This window comes from Rana temporaria, chromosome 12, assembly GCF_905171775.1.
Source record: "Rana temporaria chromosome 12, aRanTem1.1, whole genome shotgun sequence".
Taxonomy (NCBI): domain Eukaryota; kingdom Metazoa; phylum Chordata; class Amphibia; order Anura; family Ranidae; genus Rana; species Rana temporaria.
The window spans coordinates 27547697-27561071 of NC_053500.1; the positions used below are offsets into that span (position 1 = coordinate 27547697).

At 40.7% G+C, this 13375-nt stretch overlaps 1 protein-coding gene and 1 long non-coding RNA gene across 3 annotated transcripts in view; one reads left to right on the forward strand and one right to left on the reverse strand.

Annotated features, from left to right (window-relative positions):
• The window catches only part of LOC120918629 (acid-sensing ion channel 2), a 735690-nt gene extending 727272 nt beyond the window's left edge, over window positions 1-8418 (forward strand). For both annotated transcript variants that reach the window (XM_040330316.1, XM_040330315.1), the window contains exons 9-10: window positions 4363-4431; window positions 8023-8418. In XM_040330316.1, the coding sequence (XP_040186250.1) occupies window positions 4363-4431; window positions 8023-8124 (171 nt within the window). In that variant the 3' untranslated portion in view covers window positions 8125-8418. The remainder of the gene's footprint in view (window positions 1-4362; window positions 4432-8022) is intronic.
• LOC120918630 overlaps window positions 1-13375 on the reverse strand; it is a 110503-nt gene that overhangs the window by 77681 nt on the left and 19447 nt on the right. The window lies entirely within an intron of this gene.

Here is a 13375-nt window from a genome sequence, read left to right on the forward strand (position 1 = left end):
GTCACATTCCTGAAAAAAATCGCAGTCCGTCGTCATTACTAGTAAAAAAAATAATAATAATAAAAATGCTTGTAACGACACCCCAAGTATGAAAGGGGTTAAAGTTGTTTAGGACAATCCATTCCCGAACACAAAGGCAGCTACCGACACTCTAGTCAGGCGAACAAGAACCCATACAAATAATTCTCCTCCAAATATGAGACAAGGCTCTGTATGAGGTTCAAGCAGGAATCCCAATTTTTATTGAAAAATACAGGCTCTTTTATACACCAAAATAGAAGAGGGGGCTACATTCTGCTCATATTACTCTAGCAATACACAGAGACATAAATTAACATGAGCTAATTAACTAATCCCTTTAAGCAGCCAAGATGACTCGTATGCATGACCTTTGAGTTTCCTAGCCTGGCTGTCTCCTCTCCCTAACTACAATACACATTAACACAGAACTCCTTCACACAATTACGGGGTCAATTAGCACAAGCCACAATAAAAGATCCTTAGAAGTTATTCTAGACTGATTTACATTATAACAGACAGGTGGCTGGAGTTGAACACATTAGCATCTCCTTGCAGTATATGTCCCAACAGTATGAATGAGTCACTCTTTCTAATATGACATATATGCTGGGAGATATTGTGGATACAAATTACTGTCCCATTTTAAGTAATCCAAGACATTTCTTAAGGAGGTGCATGGGGAGCTGAAGCAAGGGTATCCCATACTTTCTAAGGGATTCTTGGTTCCACGGGCCCTCTTGTTACAATGCTATAAATCCATTCCCCTATTTTGTAGACGCAAACCAATCAATATATACTTATTGTGATTTTTCATTACCAAAAATATGTAGAAGAATACATATAGGCCTAAACTGAGAAAAAAAATAGCTTTTTTAAAAAAAAAATGTGGATATATATTATAACAAAAAGTACAAAATAGTGTTTTTTCAAAATTTACGCAATTTTTTTGTTTAAAGCGCAAAAATAAAAAATCACAGATATGATCAAATACCACCAAAAGAAAGCTCTATTTGTGGGTCGCAAGACTGCGTAATTGTCAGTTAAAGTGACGCAGGGCCGTATCACAAAAAATTACCCATTGGGCAGCCAATTCTTCTGGGGCTTAATTGCTTCAATAACAAACCTTGAATATGTGTATTGTAAGGGGTTAGCTCGGTAGCGGGGGTGACCTCCTGAGTGGGTTCCCTACACACTGAATTATACAGAGGCGCAGCCGTGGGTGGTTGAAAAAACAAGGGTTATGGTTCATTCTTCCATATTGCTGGAAACAAGTGCAAGCATCCAAACAGCATAAACAAAACATAAAATAAACCCTGGCCACTTGGGCCGTCTACCTTCACAACACAGGAACCTACCTATGGAGTCTGGCACCGCCTACTGCTGGGCAGACACTGCTGGTCTTCCAGCAGAAAACAATAGTCTTTTTGATTTTCTTATCACACAGCAAAAATATCAACAACCACTTCACCTTCAGAAGTCTTCCTCAGCTCACTGCTCTCCTTAACTCAACAAGCCTCAGGATGCAGCATTGAGTAGTAATCCTCTGGCCAATTTATAGAGGCGTTAATTTCCTCATTCTGAACAGCTGAAGCTATCCAACGTCCTTAAACCTTTCTGGCTACCTCTGCAGCCGACACCTGATAGTAATTGGTGAATTTTCTAAAAAAGGCAGACATGTATCTCCCATCTGTGACAACACCCCCAGATTTATCTGACTTCCTGTCACAGTGTATATATATATATATATATATATATAAAAAATTATCACCACCTGTTGGCGTTAACCAACAAATAGTACATGCATGCTGTGAATATTAAATAATTCAGATAGACAAAAGAGTTTTTGTTTCATATTGCTAGCAAATATTTATGTCAGGTTTTAAATTATCCCAAAACAAACAAGACAACCATAATTTGTGTAAGTGACATATTTAGTCAGGTGTGAAACTCGTATGCTCATTTACAATCAAGCAACAGTCATTAATGCTTTCACACGTGGCCCTGGCAGGTAGGCATAATATCCTCCTGCATAATTGGCACAGTATGGTGCTTGTACGTAGCTGTTCTGTATCTCATTATTATGTGATTATACTGCCTTTGTGGTAGAAATTAATATGTAACAAACAATACACAAATGCAGTATATAATAGAGACCCAGACTGAATGTTAAAGTGGATGGCGCCAGCTCTGCAATGAGTAGAGCATGTTTGTCATACAATTTAAAAATGATCTAAAAACACACTGACAAGGTTTACTGCGGTATAATAGTTTGTTGTGTGAAGGTCGGTAATGTATCTTTCAGCTGTTTTCTGCATATAGATAATGGGAATTGGAAATTATCAGAGTCATTTGCAAGACACAATGGGCATCATTTGTGTGCACTCTGCCTTTCGCCGCTAAGCAAATAGTTATTATTTTGTGTGCTAACCTACAAACCGTGAACCCAATTTGCATGAAAGCATAGCAAAGAACACTCAGACATTTTTTTGGTCACCGTCACTCCACGTTTTTATTGACTAACCTAATCAACAGGGGAGCTAGGAAGAGGTCCACACACACGCACATCATATAGGCAACCTGCATTTTTTTTAATGAAAGCATTAAAAACCTAAAAATGCATTTCAGATATTGACCTTTTTTATTCTTGTGATAAATATGTAAGACTTATTAATTCTGTTATACATAAACATAAAAAATAAATGAAAAATCTAAGCTACAGAAAGTACATAAATAATGCTGTTTACAGAATACATTTTATCCAACAAGTATGGGAGCTCTACTAGACGCGAGCACAGGGGTTATATAGAGTCGTCTTTTTATTTTTTATTCGTTGAATATTATTAAACCACAGTGTCCAAAAACATCAAGTTCTAAGCAATGCACACAGTCTGCATTCACTGCATGCTCAGAATAGCACAGTATATATACACATTTTATTTCTACCAGCTTAGTTTGATCCTTTGACTTGAGATTTCATCAACTCTTAGTTGGAGCCATAACTGAGCAGCATATAATGCCGCGTACACACGATCATTTTTCGGCTTGTAAAAAATGACGTTTTTAAGACTCCTAAACTATTGGGGCTGCCAAAATTGATCTTCTTCTGATAATGATTGTTGTGTGGCTTACATGAGGGTCACTGCCATCTGGTTTGTAAGTACTTGTGCGTTCCCCGGGTCCATGACTCAAGGAAGCCGAATGATCATCAACTAGGATTTCTTTTAATTTTAACTTGCCTTAAAAAAAAATTTAAAAAACACCTTACCCACCCCCCCTAGCATCCTAAGGGCCCTTTCACACATGCGGACAGAATGGGCTAGATTCAGGTAGGGGGACATAAGTTTGTGTGGGCGTAGCGTATGTTATTTACGCTACGCCGCCGCAATTTAGAGAGGCAAGTGCAGTATTTACAAAGCACTTGCTCCGTAAGTTGCGGCGGCTTAGCGTAAATCTGCCGGCGTAAGCACGCCGAATTCAAATTGTCAAGAGGTGGGCGTGTTTTATGTAAATAAAACATGACCCCACGTAAATGACGTTTCGCACGAACGTATCCCAATGCACATGCTCCTAATCACGTCGCAAATAATCAATGCTTTCGACGGGAACGTAATTTACGCAAAGCCCTATTCGCAAACGACTTACGCAAATGACGTAAACGACACAAAATTCGACGCTGGCCCGACGTCCATACTTAACATTGGCTATGCCTCATATAGCAGGAGTAACGTTACGCCGGAAAAAGCCTTACGCAAACGACGTAAAAAAATCCACCGGGTGCACGTACGTTTCAGAATCGGCGTATCCAGCTCATTTGCATATTCTATGCTTAAATCGACGGAAGCGCCACCTAGCGGCCAGCGTAAGTAAGCAACTAAGATACGACGGCGTAAGACTTACGCCAGTCGGATCTTAGCCTAATTTCGGCGTATCTAGCTTTCTGAATACAGAAAGAAGTTACTCCGGCGCAGCTTTGAATTTACGTGGCGTATCAATAGATACGCCAACGTAAATTCTTGCTGAATCTAGCCCTATGTCCGTATTTCATCCATCCGTTTTCTGATAAAAATATGGACATACATGTATCCATATGGGATAGCGGGTGAACATCCGCTTACACCCGATCTCATCGGTCCCCCGCTATGGTCCGATTCTGCAAACGGAGGAAAATCACTTTGCCATTCTGTCGACGTATAAGTCGGTCGTTAACTGGTTAACATTCTATTGTACTGTACATGAATGGGTAGTAGTTGACAGAAATTAGAGAAGATTTAAAGCTGCTTTAACATTCAAACATGTTAATGTTATACTAAATATCCCAATCTTTTTTTTTTTTTTTTTTAGCTGATCAAGGAAAAGCTGTTAGATCTCTTGGGCAAGGATCATGAGGAAGGAGGACATACAGAGGATCTGGTGAGATAAATGCTGGGAAATGGATACACTTACATGGAAGAATGTTGTAGAAAATATACAAAAACAAGTCAGGAGCAATATACTGTATACAACAAAGAAAAAAGGGTTTCAGTATTGCTTAAAAAGGGAACACAAAATTCCCTTTATCTAAAGTGCTGTAGTACCTGAGATATTCAGTATGTAAATCCTGCCTAACCTTTTCTTGACTGTCAAAACAGATTTACTTTTTTATTTTGTAGTCCAGCCTAAGGTCTGCTTTCAGACATTTCCAAAATCTTCCACGCTAAAAGTTTATTCAAGGGCAATAAACCTTATTTTACAGTCACGTTATAAAGCAACAATTTAGATGAAAGGATAAGTTCACCTTTAGCAATGTTCCATACATATTCAGGAGGGAACATGTTACTAAAGCACCTGCCCGTACTATGACCCGCTTATTGTGACAGTAAGTGGGGGATCCTCTCACTGCACCCGTTGTCACAAATTCAAAAATAGTATGGCGTGCAGGGCTCCTTCCACACAGCTGTGTCATTCATTCACAGAGGTCTGTGAATGAACTACAAGTACAGCCTTCCACTGTTTCAATGGTGAGGGTGCTGGTGAGCCTAGTTCAATAATCTTCCTGGACTTCAATAACTGTACTGACAGTCTACAGGAGCCTGGCATTGCACCTGTGATATGCAAATTGTGGGTGCAATGCTTTACAGTCTCCTCAAGCCGCTTACACAAAACCATTTTTAATCCTATAAAAAACAAATAGCCAGATTCACGTAGAGATACGCCGGTGTATCAGTAGATACGCAGTCGTAACTTCGAATCTGCGCCGTCGTATATTTAAGTGTATTCTCAAATTGAGATACACTTAAATGTAGCTAAGATACGACCGCCGGCGCCGTCGTATCTTCGCTGTCTATTTACGCCGGCCGCTAGGGGCGTGTACACTGATTTACGCCTAGAATGTGTAAATCAGCGAGATACGCCTATTCACAAATGTACGCTTGCCCATTGCAGTAAAGATACGCCGTTTACGTAAGGCGTTTTCAGGCGTAAAGATAATCCACCAAAAAGATGGCGCAGCCAATGTTAAGTATGGACGTCGGACCCGCGTCAAATCTTTTAATTTTTACGTCGTTTGCGTAAGTCGTCCGTGAATGGGGCTGGGCGTAATTTACGTTCACGTAGAAACCAATGAGTCTTTGCGGCGTAATTTGGAGCATGCGCACTGGGATACGTCCACGGACGGCACATGCGCCGTTCGTTAAAAACTTCATTTACGTGGGATCATGCTTTATTTGCATAAAACACGCCCACCTATTCACAATTTGAATTAGGCGCGCTTACGCCGGCACATTTACGCTACTCCGCCGTAACTTAGGACGCACGTGCTTTGTGAATACAGCACTTGCCTCTCTTACGGCGGCGTAGCGTATATGAGATACGCTACGTCTGCCTAACGTTGGGCACGGCTACCTGAATCCAGCTAAAAGTTTTTTTTGACGCGATTCTTGTCAAGCCTGCCTTGCATACACACTATTGTGAAAAAAAAATGCTTGAGCAAAGCACTGTGACTTACGACGGCACTATAAAGGGGAAGTTCCATTCAGATGGCGCCACCCTTTGGGCTGCTTTTACCAATTTTGTGTTCGTAAAATATTGGTGAGAGACGATTCACGCTTTTCAGTCTTCGTGCTTTTCAGTCTGTTACAGCGTGACAAATGTGCTATCTCCATTAAAAACCAGAATGAGCGCTCCCGTCTCATAACTTGCTTCTGAGCATGCAAGTTTTTTTCACGTCGTTAAAGCCCACACACGATCGTTTTTCACAACGTGAAAAACGACACGAAAATTTGGAGCATGTTCTAAATTTTTAATGCCCATTTTCACATCAAGAAAAATGCTCTGGAGCCTACACACAATCGTTTTTAATAACCATTTTAAAAATTGCATTTTTCACGTCATGAAAAACGGTCATGTGTACGCAGCATCAGAAAAAAAAAGCACATTTTTTTTACCTGCAAAAACTATTTTGTTAAGTAATTTCTAATTACTCCGCACCATCTCCAAAATATGCCCCTTTCTAACAAATTACACCACACAGCTCCCTGGTCATGTTCTGCCTCGACTACTGCAACTCCCTTCTCATTGGCTTACCTTTACATAGTCTATCGATACCCCCTTCATGAATGCTGCTGTCAAGTCTCGTAAACACAGCAGTTTTTCCAGATACCAGAGACCCACACAAAATGCATCTAGATGGTGAAGGCACAGTCCATTCAGAGCACCAAATAGCCACGGTAAAAGGCAGGGGTTTCTATCTGTAAAACGTTTTTTCTTTAAATGAGATCTATACATTACTATTGTTGTTACTGTCACCTTATGCTATGCCGTCAACTTTTAACCTTTTACAATTCTGTTGAAAGGGAAACAATAATGAAGAAAAAAACAGAGATGGGAGAAAATGCATTTCATGGTGTGTTTTGTGAGTGGAGGGCAGAGTTCTGATGCTTCATAGAGTTTTACGCAATGTACCACTGTGCGCCGTCTTACTGATCCTTTTTTCTTACACCATAGCAGAGAATTATATCCTGTAAATGTACACCAGACTCACTTCTAACACAGCTGTAACGTTGTTCATGTCCAGAAAAAAAAATGTAAACATACTAAGACAATTTGATATTATGCATCATTTTAAGACATTGCATCGTTTTCCACATGCAAATTGGAGCAGAAATAAATTTTCCTACTAACATAAAACATATACAGTATCTGACAAAAGTAAGTACACCCCTCACGTTTTAGAAAATATTTTATTATACCTTTTCATGTGACAACACTGAAGAAATGACACTTTACTACAATGTAAAGTAGTGAGTGTACAGCTTGTATAACAGCGTAAATTTGCTGTCCCCTTAAAATAATTCAACACACAGCCATTAATGTCTAAACCGCTGGCAACAAAAGTGATAACGGCCCCAAACACACCTCCAAGACGACCACTGCCTTGCTTAAGAAGCCGAGGGTAAAGGTGATGGACTGGCCAAGCATGTCTCCACACCTAAACAGAGCATCTGTGGGACATCCTCAAATGGAAGGTGGAGGAGCGCAAGGTCTCTAACAGCCACCAGCTCTGTGATGTCGTCATGGAGGAGGGGAAGAGGACTCCAGTGGCAACCTGTGAAGCTCTGGTGAACTCCATGCTCAAGAGGGTAAAGGCAGTGCTGGAAAATAATGGCGGCCACACAAAATATTGACACTTTGGGTCCAGTTTGGAAATTTTCACTTAAGGGTGCACTCAATTTTGTTGCCAGCGGTTTAGACATTATTGGCTGTGTGTTGAGTTATTTTGAGAGGAAAGCAAATTTACACTGTTATACAAGCTGTACACTCACTACTTTACATTGCCGCAAAGTGTAATTTCTTCAGTGTTGTCACATGAAAGATATAACAACATATTTACAAAAATGTGAAAGGTGTACTCACTTTTGTGAGATACTGTATGTACATTTTTCATACATTAGCCTACCCTCTAAAGTTCACTTGCAAGCTCCTGAAGAATAATCATCTTAATTATTGTGTTTCTTTACCTTCTAGAGTACCTGTGACAACATGCCAAACCATTCAGAAACCATTAGCCACACTGTGACGGTGCCACTGCAGGCCACACTGGGGACACTGGAAGAAATTGCCTGCTGACGTTTTGAAAGCACTCTTTATTTTGTGCCAAAAGTGTAGCGGACACAGCATGGTGGTCAGAGAGGGACGCCCCGGCACACCCTGGTAAAGGAACTAGGGGACTACCATGAAAACAGATCTGTATACTGCCAACTGTACACAGCCCTGCATGCCTGCAGTGTATACAGCACTGATCCTCATATGATGTGTGAGGAGACCCCCCACACAGACACACAATGCACACCTATTGCTCTCCGTACAGCTCTCTGTGCTACGCGGGTTCAACAAGTGGTTTTTATATAAAAAGAAAAAAAAATGAAAATGAAAATAAAAATTCATACAATGGCAAAATGTATCTTGTAATTTGTGTATTGTGAAACAACTGAAAAAATATATGTATGCTTGACCCACTAACTTCTTCCAGTAGTCCAGATACTGTGGAAATAATGTCTTAGAAGGTGAAAGTACTTTTTGTAAAAAAGCATTATTAGTTCACTATAAGCTGATGAACTGCATTCTTATGAATACTGTTTAAGGTAGAAAATGGAAAGCAGTCCTTTTAGCCGAAAGAAGGTGCATTGCAAAGAAACAATAAAGCCTCCTCGTAGGACCGGTTTTCCTGCCAGGAAAACTGCCAACAGAGCTTTTGGCCGGGAAAACCGACAGGGAAACTGCTGGGAATCCCGGCGGAAAATAGAAAACCTGCTCTCTATTTTCCCGCCGGGATTCCCATCGGTTTTAAACCCAGCAATTTTCCTATGGGGAAACACTGCGAGGGAGCATACACACGGCCGGGATTCCCGGCCAAAGCTCTCCCCCGCAGATTTCCGGACGGGAAAACCTCTCGAAAATCACTGGCCAGGTTCTCGGTTTTCCCGTCTGACTTTATACCGTCAGGAATCTCGGTCGTGTGTATAGGGCTTTAGTGAATAAAACCAAAACGTCAACAGAAACCATGCCACTTTGCAAAGGAACACATATTGGTAACCAATCAGAGCCCATAGCCCTGCATTGGACGTGGGGCTGCAAAAGAACAGTCCACTTTGAAAAACTGAAAGGAGTCCCGTTTGCCAGGGGAGTGGAGCATAAGTAAAAGTGCTTTTCATTTCCCCTAGGCTAAACGAGCCGATAACCCTTACAGAACAGGCATTTTAGATTTCCAGGATTTAGTTGTATGGTTCTTTGCCTTTATTTCTACCTGATGATCTGCCAGTAAGACACTTCCTGTCCTAAGGTGAAAATGCACACTCACTGCACTGTATCCATAGTTAGGAAGGAAGCATCATGGGCAGGATTATTGTTGCTCACCTGAGGACTGCACAATAAATACCCAAGGTCAATATGCAACACTGGCCACAAGTTGAGCACCAGGGAAGTCTATGCTGAAAAGAAAAAGTTTTGCAATGCCTGCCCTTTTTTTTGCAGGAAGTTCTTATTGTTACTAGACATCAGATGGTACAAATCAAACCTCCCAGATTTGGTCCGTAAAAAATACAAAAAGAACACAGGGATACGTCAATGGGTACATATTATACAAAAACAACAATAAACAGCATCCACATCCCAAACGATGTGTATGGATCAGTGTTAATTTTGTTGACTTAAATATTTTAGTCTAGTAACCTAATATCAGTTTAGTCACCTAAAATTAAAACAATTGAGATGACTAAAACTAAAATGGCATTTTAGTCAAAAGACTAAGACTAAATTTAAATTTGATGTCAAAATTAACACTGGTCTGTAGTGCATGTTCATACCTCAATTCCATAAATAATAACATATTGGATTTTTTCACTCCAGCAGAGTGAAAAGAGTTTGGAAATTGTAGAGAAATACTTAAATAATGCATTACAATTTAACTACACACATTAGATTTTAGTCGACTAAAATGGGATTAAAATGCCAATTTAGTCCTAAGACTAAAAACGAAATTGAAATTTGCAGCCAAAATTAACACTGGTATGGACCAGCTGATTCCCACCTAATCTAGTAATCATGTTCCATTTTTTAACATAGAAAAGAACGTTTAGATGAATCCTGATGCCAAGAAGTATATTATAACCTAGTTAACATAAGACACGTATAAAAAAAAACAGTTTTGGCCCACGGTCCAACTATTGATCCACATTCTCTTGTATGCCTGCCTCCCCTGTTAACTTAAACATCAGATTCATCCACCAGAGAATCCATAAAATCCATCCAGCGGAACCACACCTTCCTAATTTTTTGGGGGGACCCGCGGGCATCATATGTCATTTTGTAAAGCGGAAGTGCCCCGTTTGTTTGGAAGTATTGGATAATAAACTCTGTCACATGAGACCAGAGAGGCCACACTTTGAAACAGTCCCACACCATGTCCAATTGGCATTTATGACACAGCACAGAGTCCCTCTTTTGCATATGGAATCGACATGCAGGAGTATAAGTCTGATGTAAATCTCTCAATTGAATCATCCTATCAGTGGAGGAAACAACTGTGGTTAAATATGTGGAAAGCACCTCACGCCATTATTCAGCTGACAGCTCCAATGCAAATGCAGACCAACAAGCCCTAGCCCTCTCAACCAGATCAGAATTACCAGGATCCAGGGCCATAAAATACCTAGAAAATCATTTTAACATGATCTGAATCCAACAATACAGCTTCAAGTTTCGAATTTTGTCTAATATGGGCAATATTTTGTACAGCGCTGCACCCACACCAATACTACTGTTTATTGTCGCCAACAATATTGTGCTAGCTGCTATTTGTTAGGACCTTTATATCAGCCTAAGCACGTAATAGATTTGTGTTTTTAATATTTTATCCCATAACGGGTCCATAAAGCTCCTACTTCCAATTTAGAGAACTCCCCCAAAGATACTGTAGATTAAGCCAAATTAGGTTATTAGGGGATCTATACAAAGGTTCATCACCCATCCTATGGGCACACAAACTAAAAATCCTTCCCGGTAAAGATAGTACCTTCCCCGAGATCCCTTTCCTATATACCATATTAAAGGGGTTGTAAAGGTAAAAAAAAAAATCCCTAAATAGCTTCCTTTACCATAGTCCTCCTTCACTTACCTCATCCTTCGATTTTTCTTTTAAATGTCCTTATTTCTTCTGAGAAATCCTCACTTCCTGTTCTTCGGTCTGTAACTCCACACAGTAATGCAAGGCTTTCTCCCTGGCGTGGAGAAAGCTTCTTGAGGGGGAGGGGGCGAGCAGGAGTGTCAGGACACCCACTAACACACAGCTCCTTTCTCTATCTGCAAAGTAGAGAGTGTCCTGACTTGCCTGCTTGCTTGCTTTCTCCACGTCAGCATGGAGCATGCTCCAATAAGAGAAATAAATAGGGCCATTCCATAGAGTCAAGGGCCTTCTTGGTGTTCAATTAGACCACCACCCTTGCACTGGAGTGGTCATGCAGTGACTGTAAATTTACAAAGATTCTTCTAATGTTCATTTGCCCAGCATAAAGCCAGTTTGGTCAGCATTTATATGTTTTGAGAACCTACATGCCAAGACTTTAGCAGGAAATCTACGTACCAACATTCATCAGCGAAATCGGATAATAAGAATCACACTCCTTGACATCCTTCCCACTCTTAGGTAGCAAGACCTCAAGGGCCTCCCTCATAGAGGGAGTCATACATCCCTCCTTTCTCGTTAAATTAAACACCTGGAATAAACGGAGAGCCACAAACTCGCCATACATCCCATACCACTCCAAGGGCAGGCCCTCTAGCCCCATGGATCTGCAAGGAGAAAAGCAGCCTATGGCCTTTTCAATATCTTCCAAAGTAATATCACCATCCATCAAGTCCCGATCAGCAGCAGTGGACAATTCCGGAAGATCAATTGCTTGAAGGCAAGTAGAAAGATCAGCCTGATTCACAGTGGCACGGGAAGCAAAGAGATCCTATAGTAATTGGCAAAAATCTGTAATATATCATACAAATGACCCACTGTACTGTATGAATAGTAGCAATATGAATGGGTACATAATCAGACCTTGCCAGATAGGCCACCAAACAACCTTTCTTATCCATATATTCAAATATACGGCAGCATTGAGCCATCATATTCTTATTAGTATGGGCCGATAGAGCAGAGTGGTACTCGCTGTCGCCTTCTGCGAATCAACAAACCTACTCTGTGTAGGGTCATGGATATATACAGCTTCAGCCACGGATACACTTTATTGGCATTCTGACAGAGTAGAGGCAAGCTGACGTTTAAAATTCCATACCTCTGTAATGAACATTCCCCTCAGAGTAGTTTAAATGTCCTCCCATTGAAGAAAAAAAGCACCACTATTGAAATTCTCCACCCAGTAATTTTGTATAGCTTGCATTCATGCAATCTTAACATACTCTTCCTGTAACCAATTAGCCTGTATATGCCAATGCCGGATACCACTGGGGAATCCAAGATGAAGGTTGAAAGAAATAGGAGAGTAATCCGAGATCGCCCTGGGTAGATATCGTACAGAATCCACCAGGCCCATCCTGCCCTATCAGCGAGTACGTGTCTATTCTAGATGAGGATTTACGGGGGTGGCAGGAATACGCTCTGGAGTCTGGATGCTTATATCTCCATACCTCATGCAACCCATATGTAAACATCCATACAGAGCAGAAGACCCAGCAGAGCAGCCCTTCTTTCCAGAGGGGGATCCGCCACTGCATTCAAATCTCCCATAATAAATATTTTACTCTCTGCAACCGCTAGTGTCACATGGATGATATGCTCAAAGTGTGTGAGCAAGAAGGGGGAGGCACATATACATTGACCATTATTAGGAGTACATTTCAAGCTTTAAGTTCTACAATAGCAAAACGACTATGGGGGTCCATTTTACAGTTTGCATGGAGATTTGGTAGAGCTTTAATTATCAAGGTAGATAGCTCTCTGGGGTATGAAGGAAATGGGGCATGATACACTCCAGCTATATGCGGTATGTCTATTAAATAATGAGACTGATCCCACCTGGCAAACAAAGCAGTCAGAACCGTTTATATGTGCGTGGTGACCTTGAACATGTTTGAACCTGCATGACAAGCAGCAACACTCTATGACGTTAAGTTGATTGTGAGTCGCCATTTAGTTTGGTTGTGTTTTCTGCAGTGTGCCAAAAAAATGCCAAGTTTAAAATTTGAACGTGTCAATTTGAAATTCATAAAATTGCACAAAACACCAACCAAATGTTTTCAAATGCTTACTACAGAATGATAGCCTGTCTCGTTGGCGTGTGTTTGAGTGGCACAAAAGATTCAGCGAGGGACG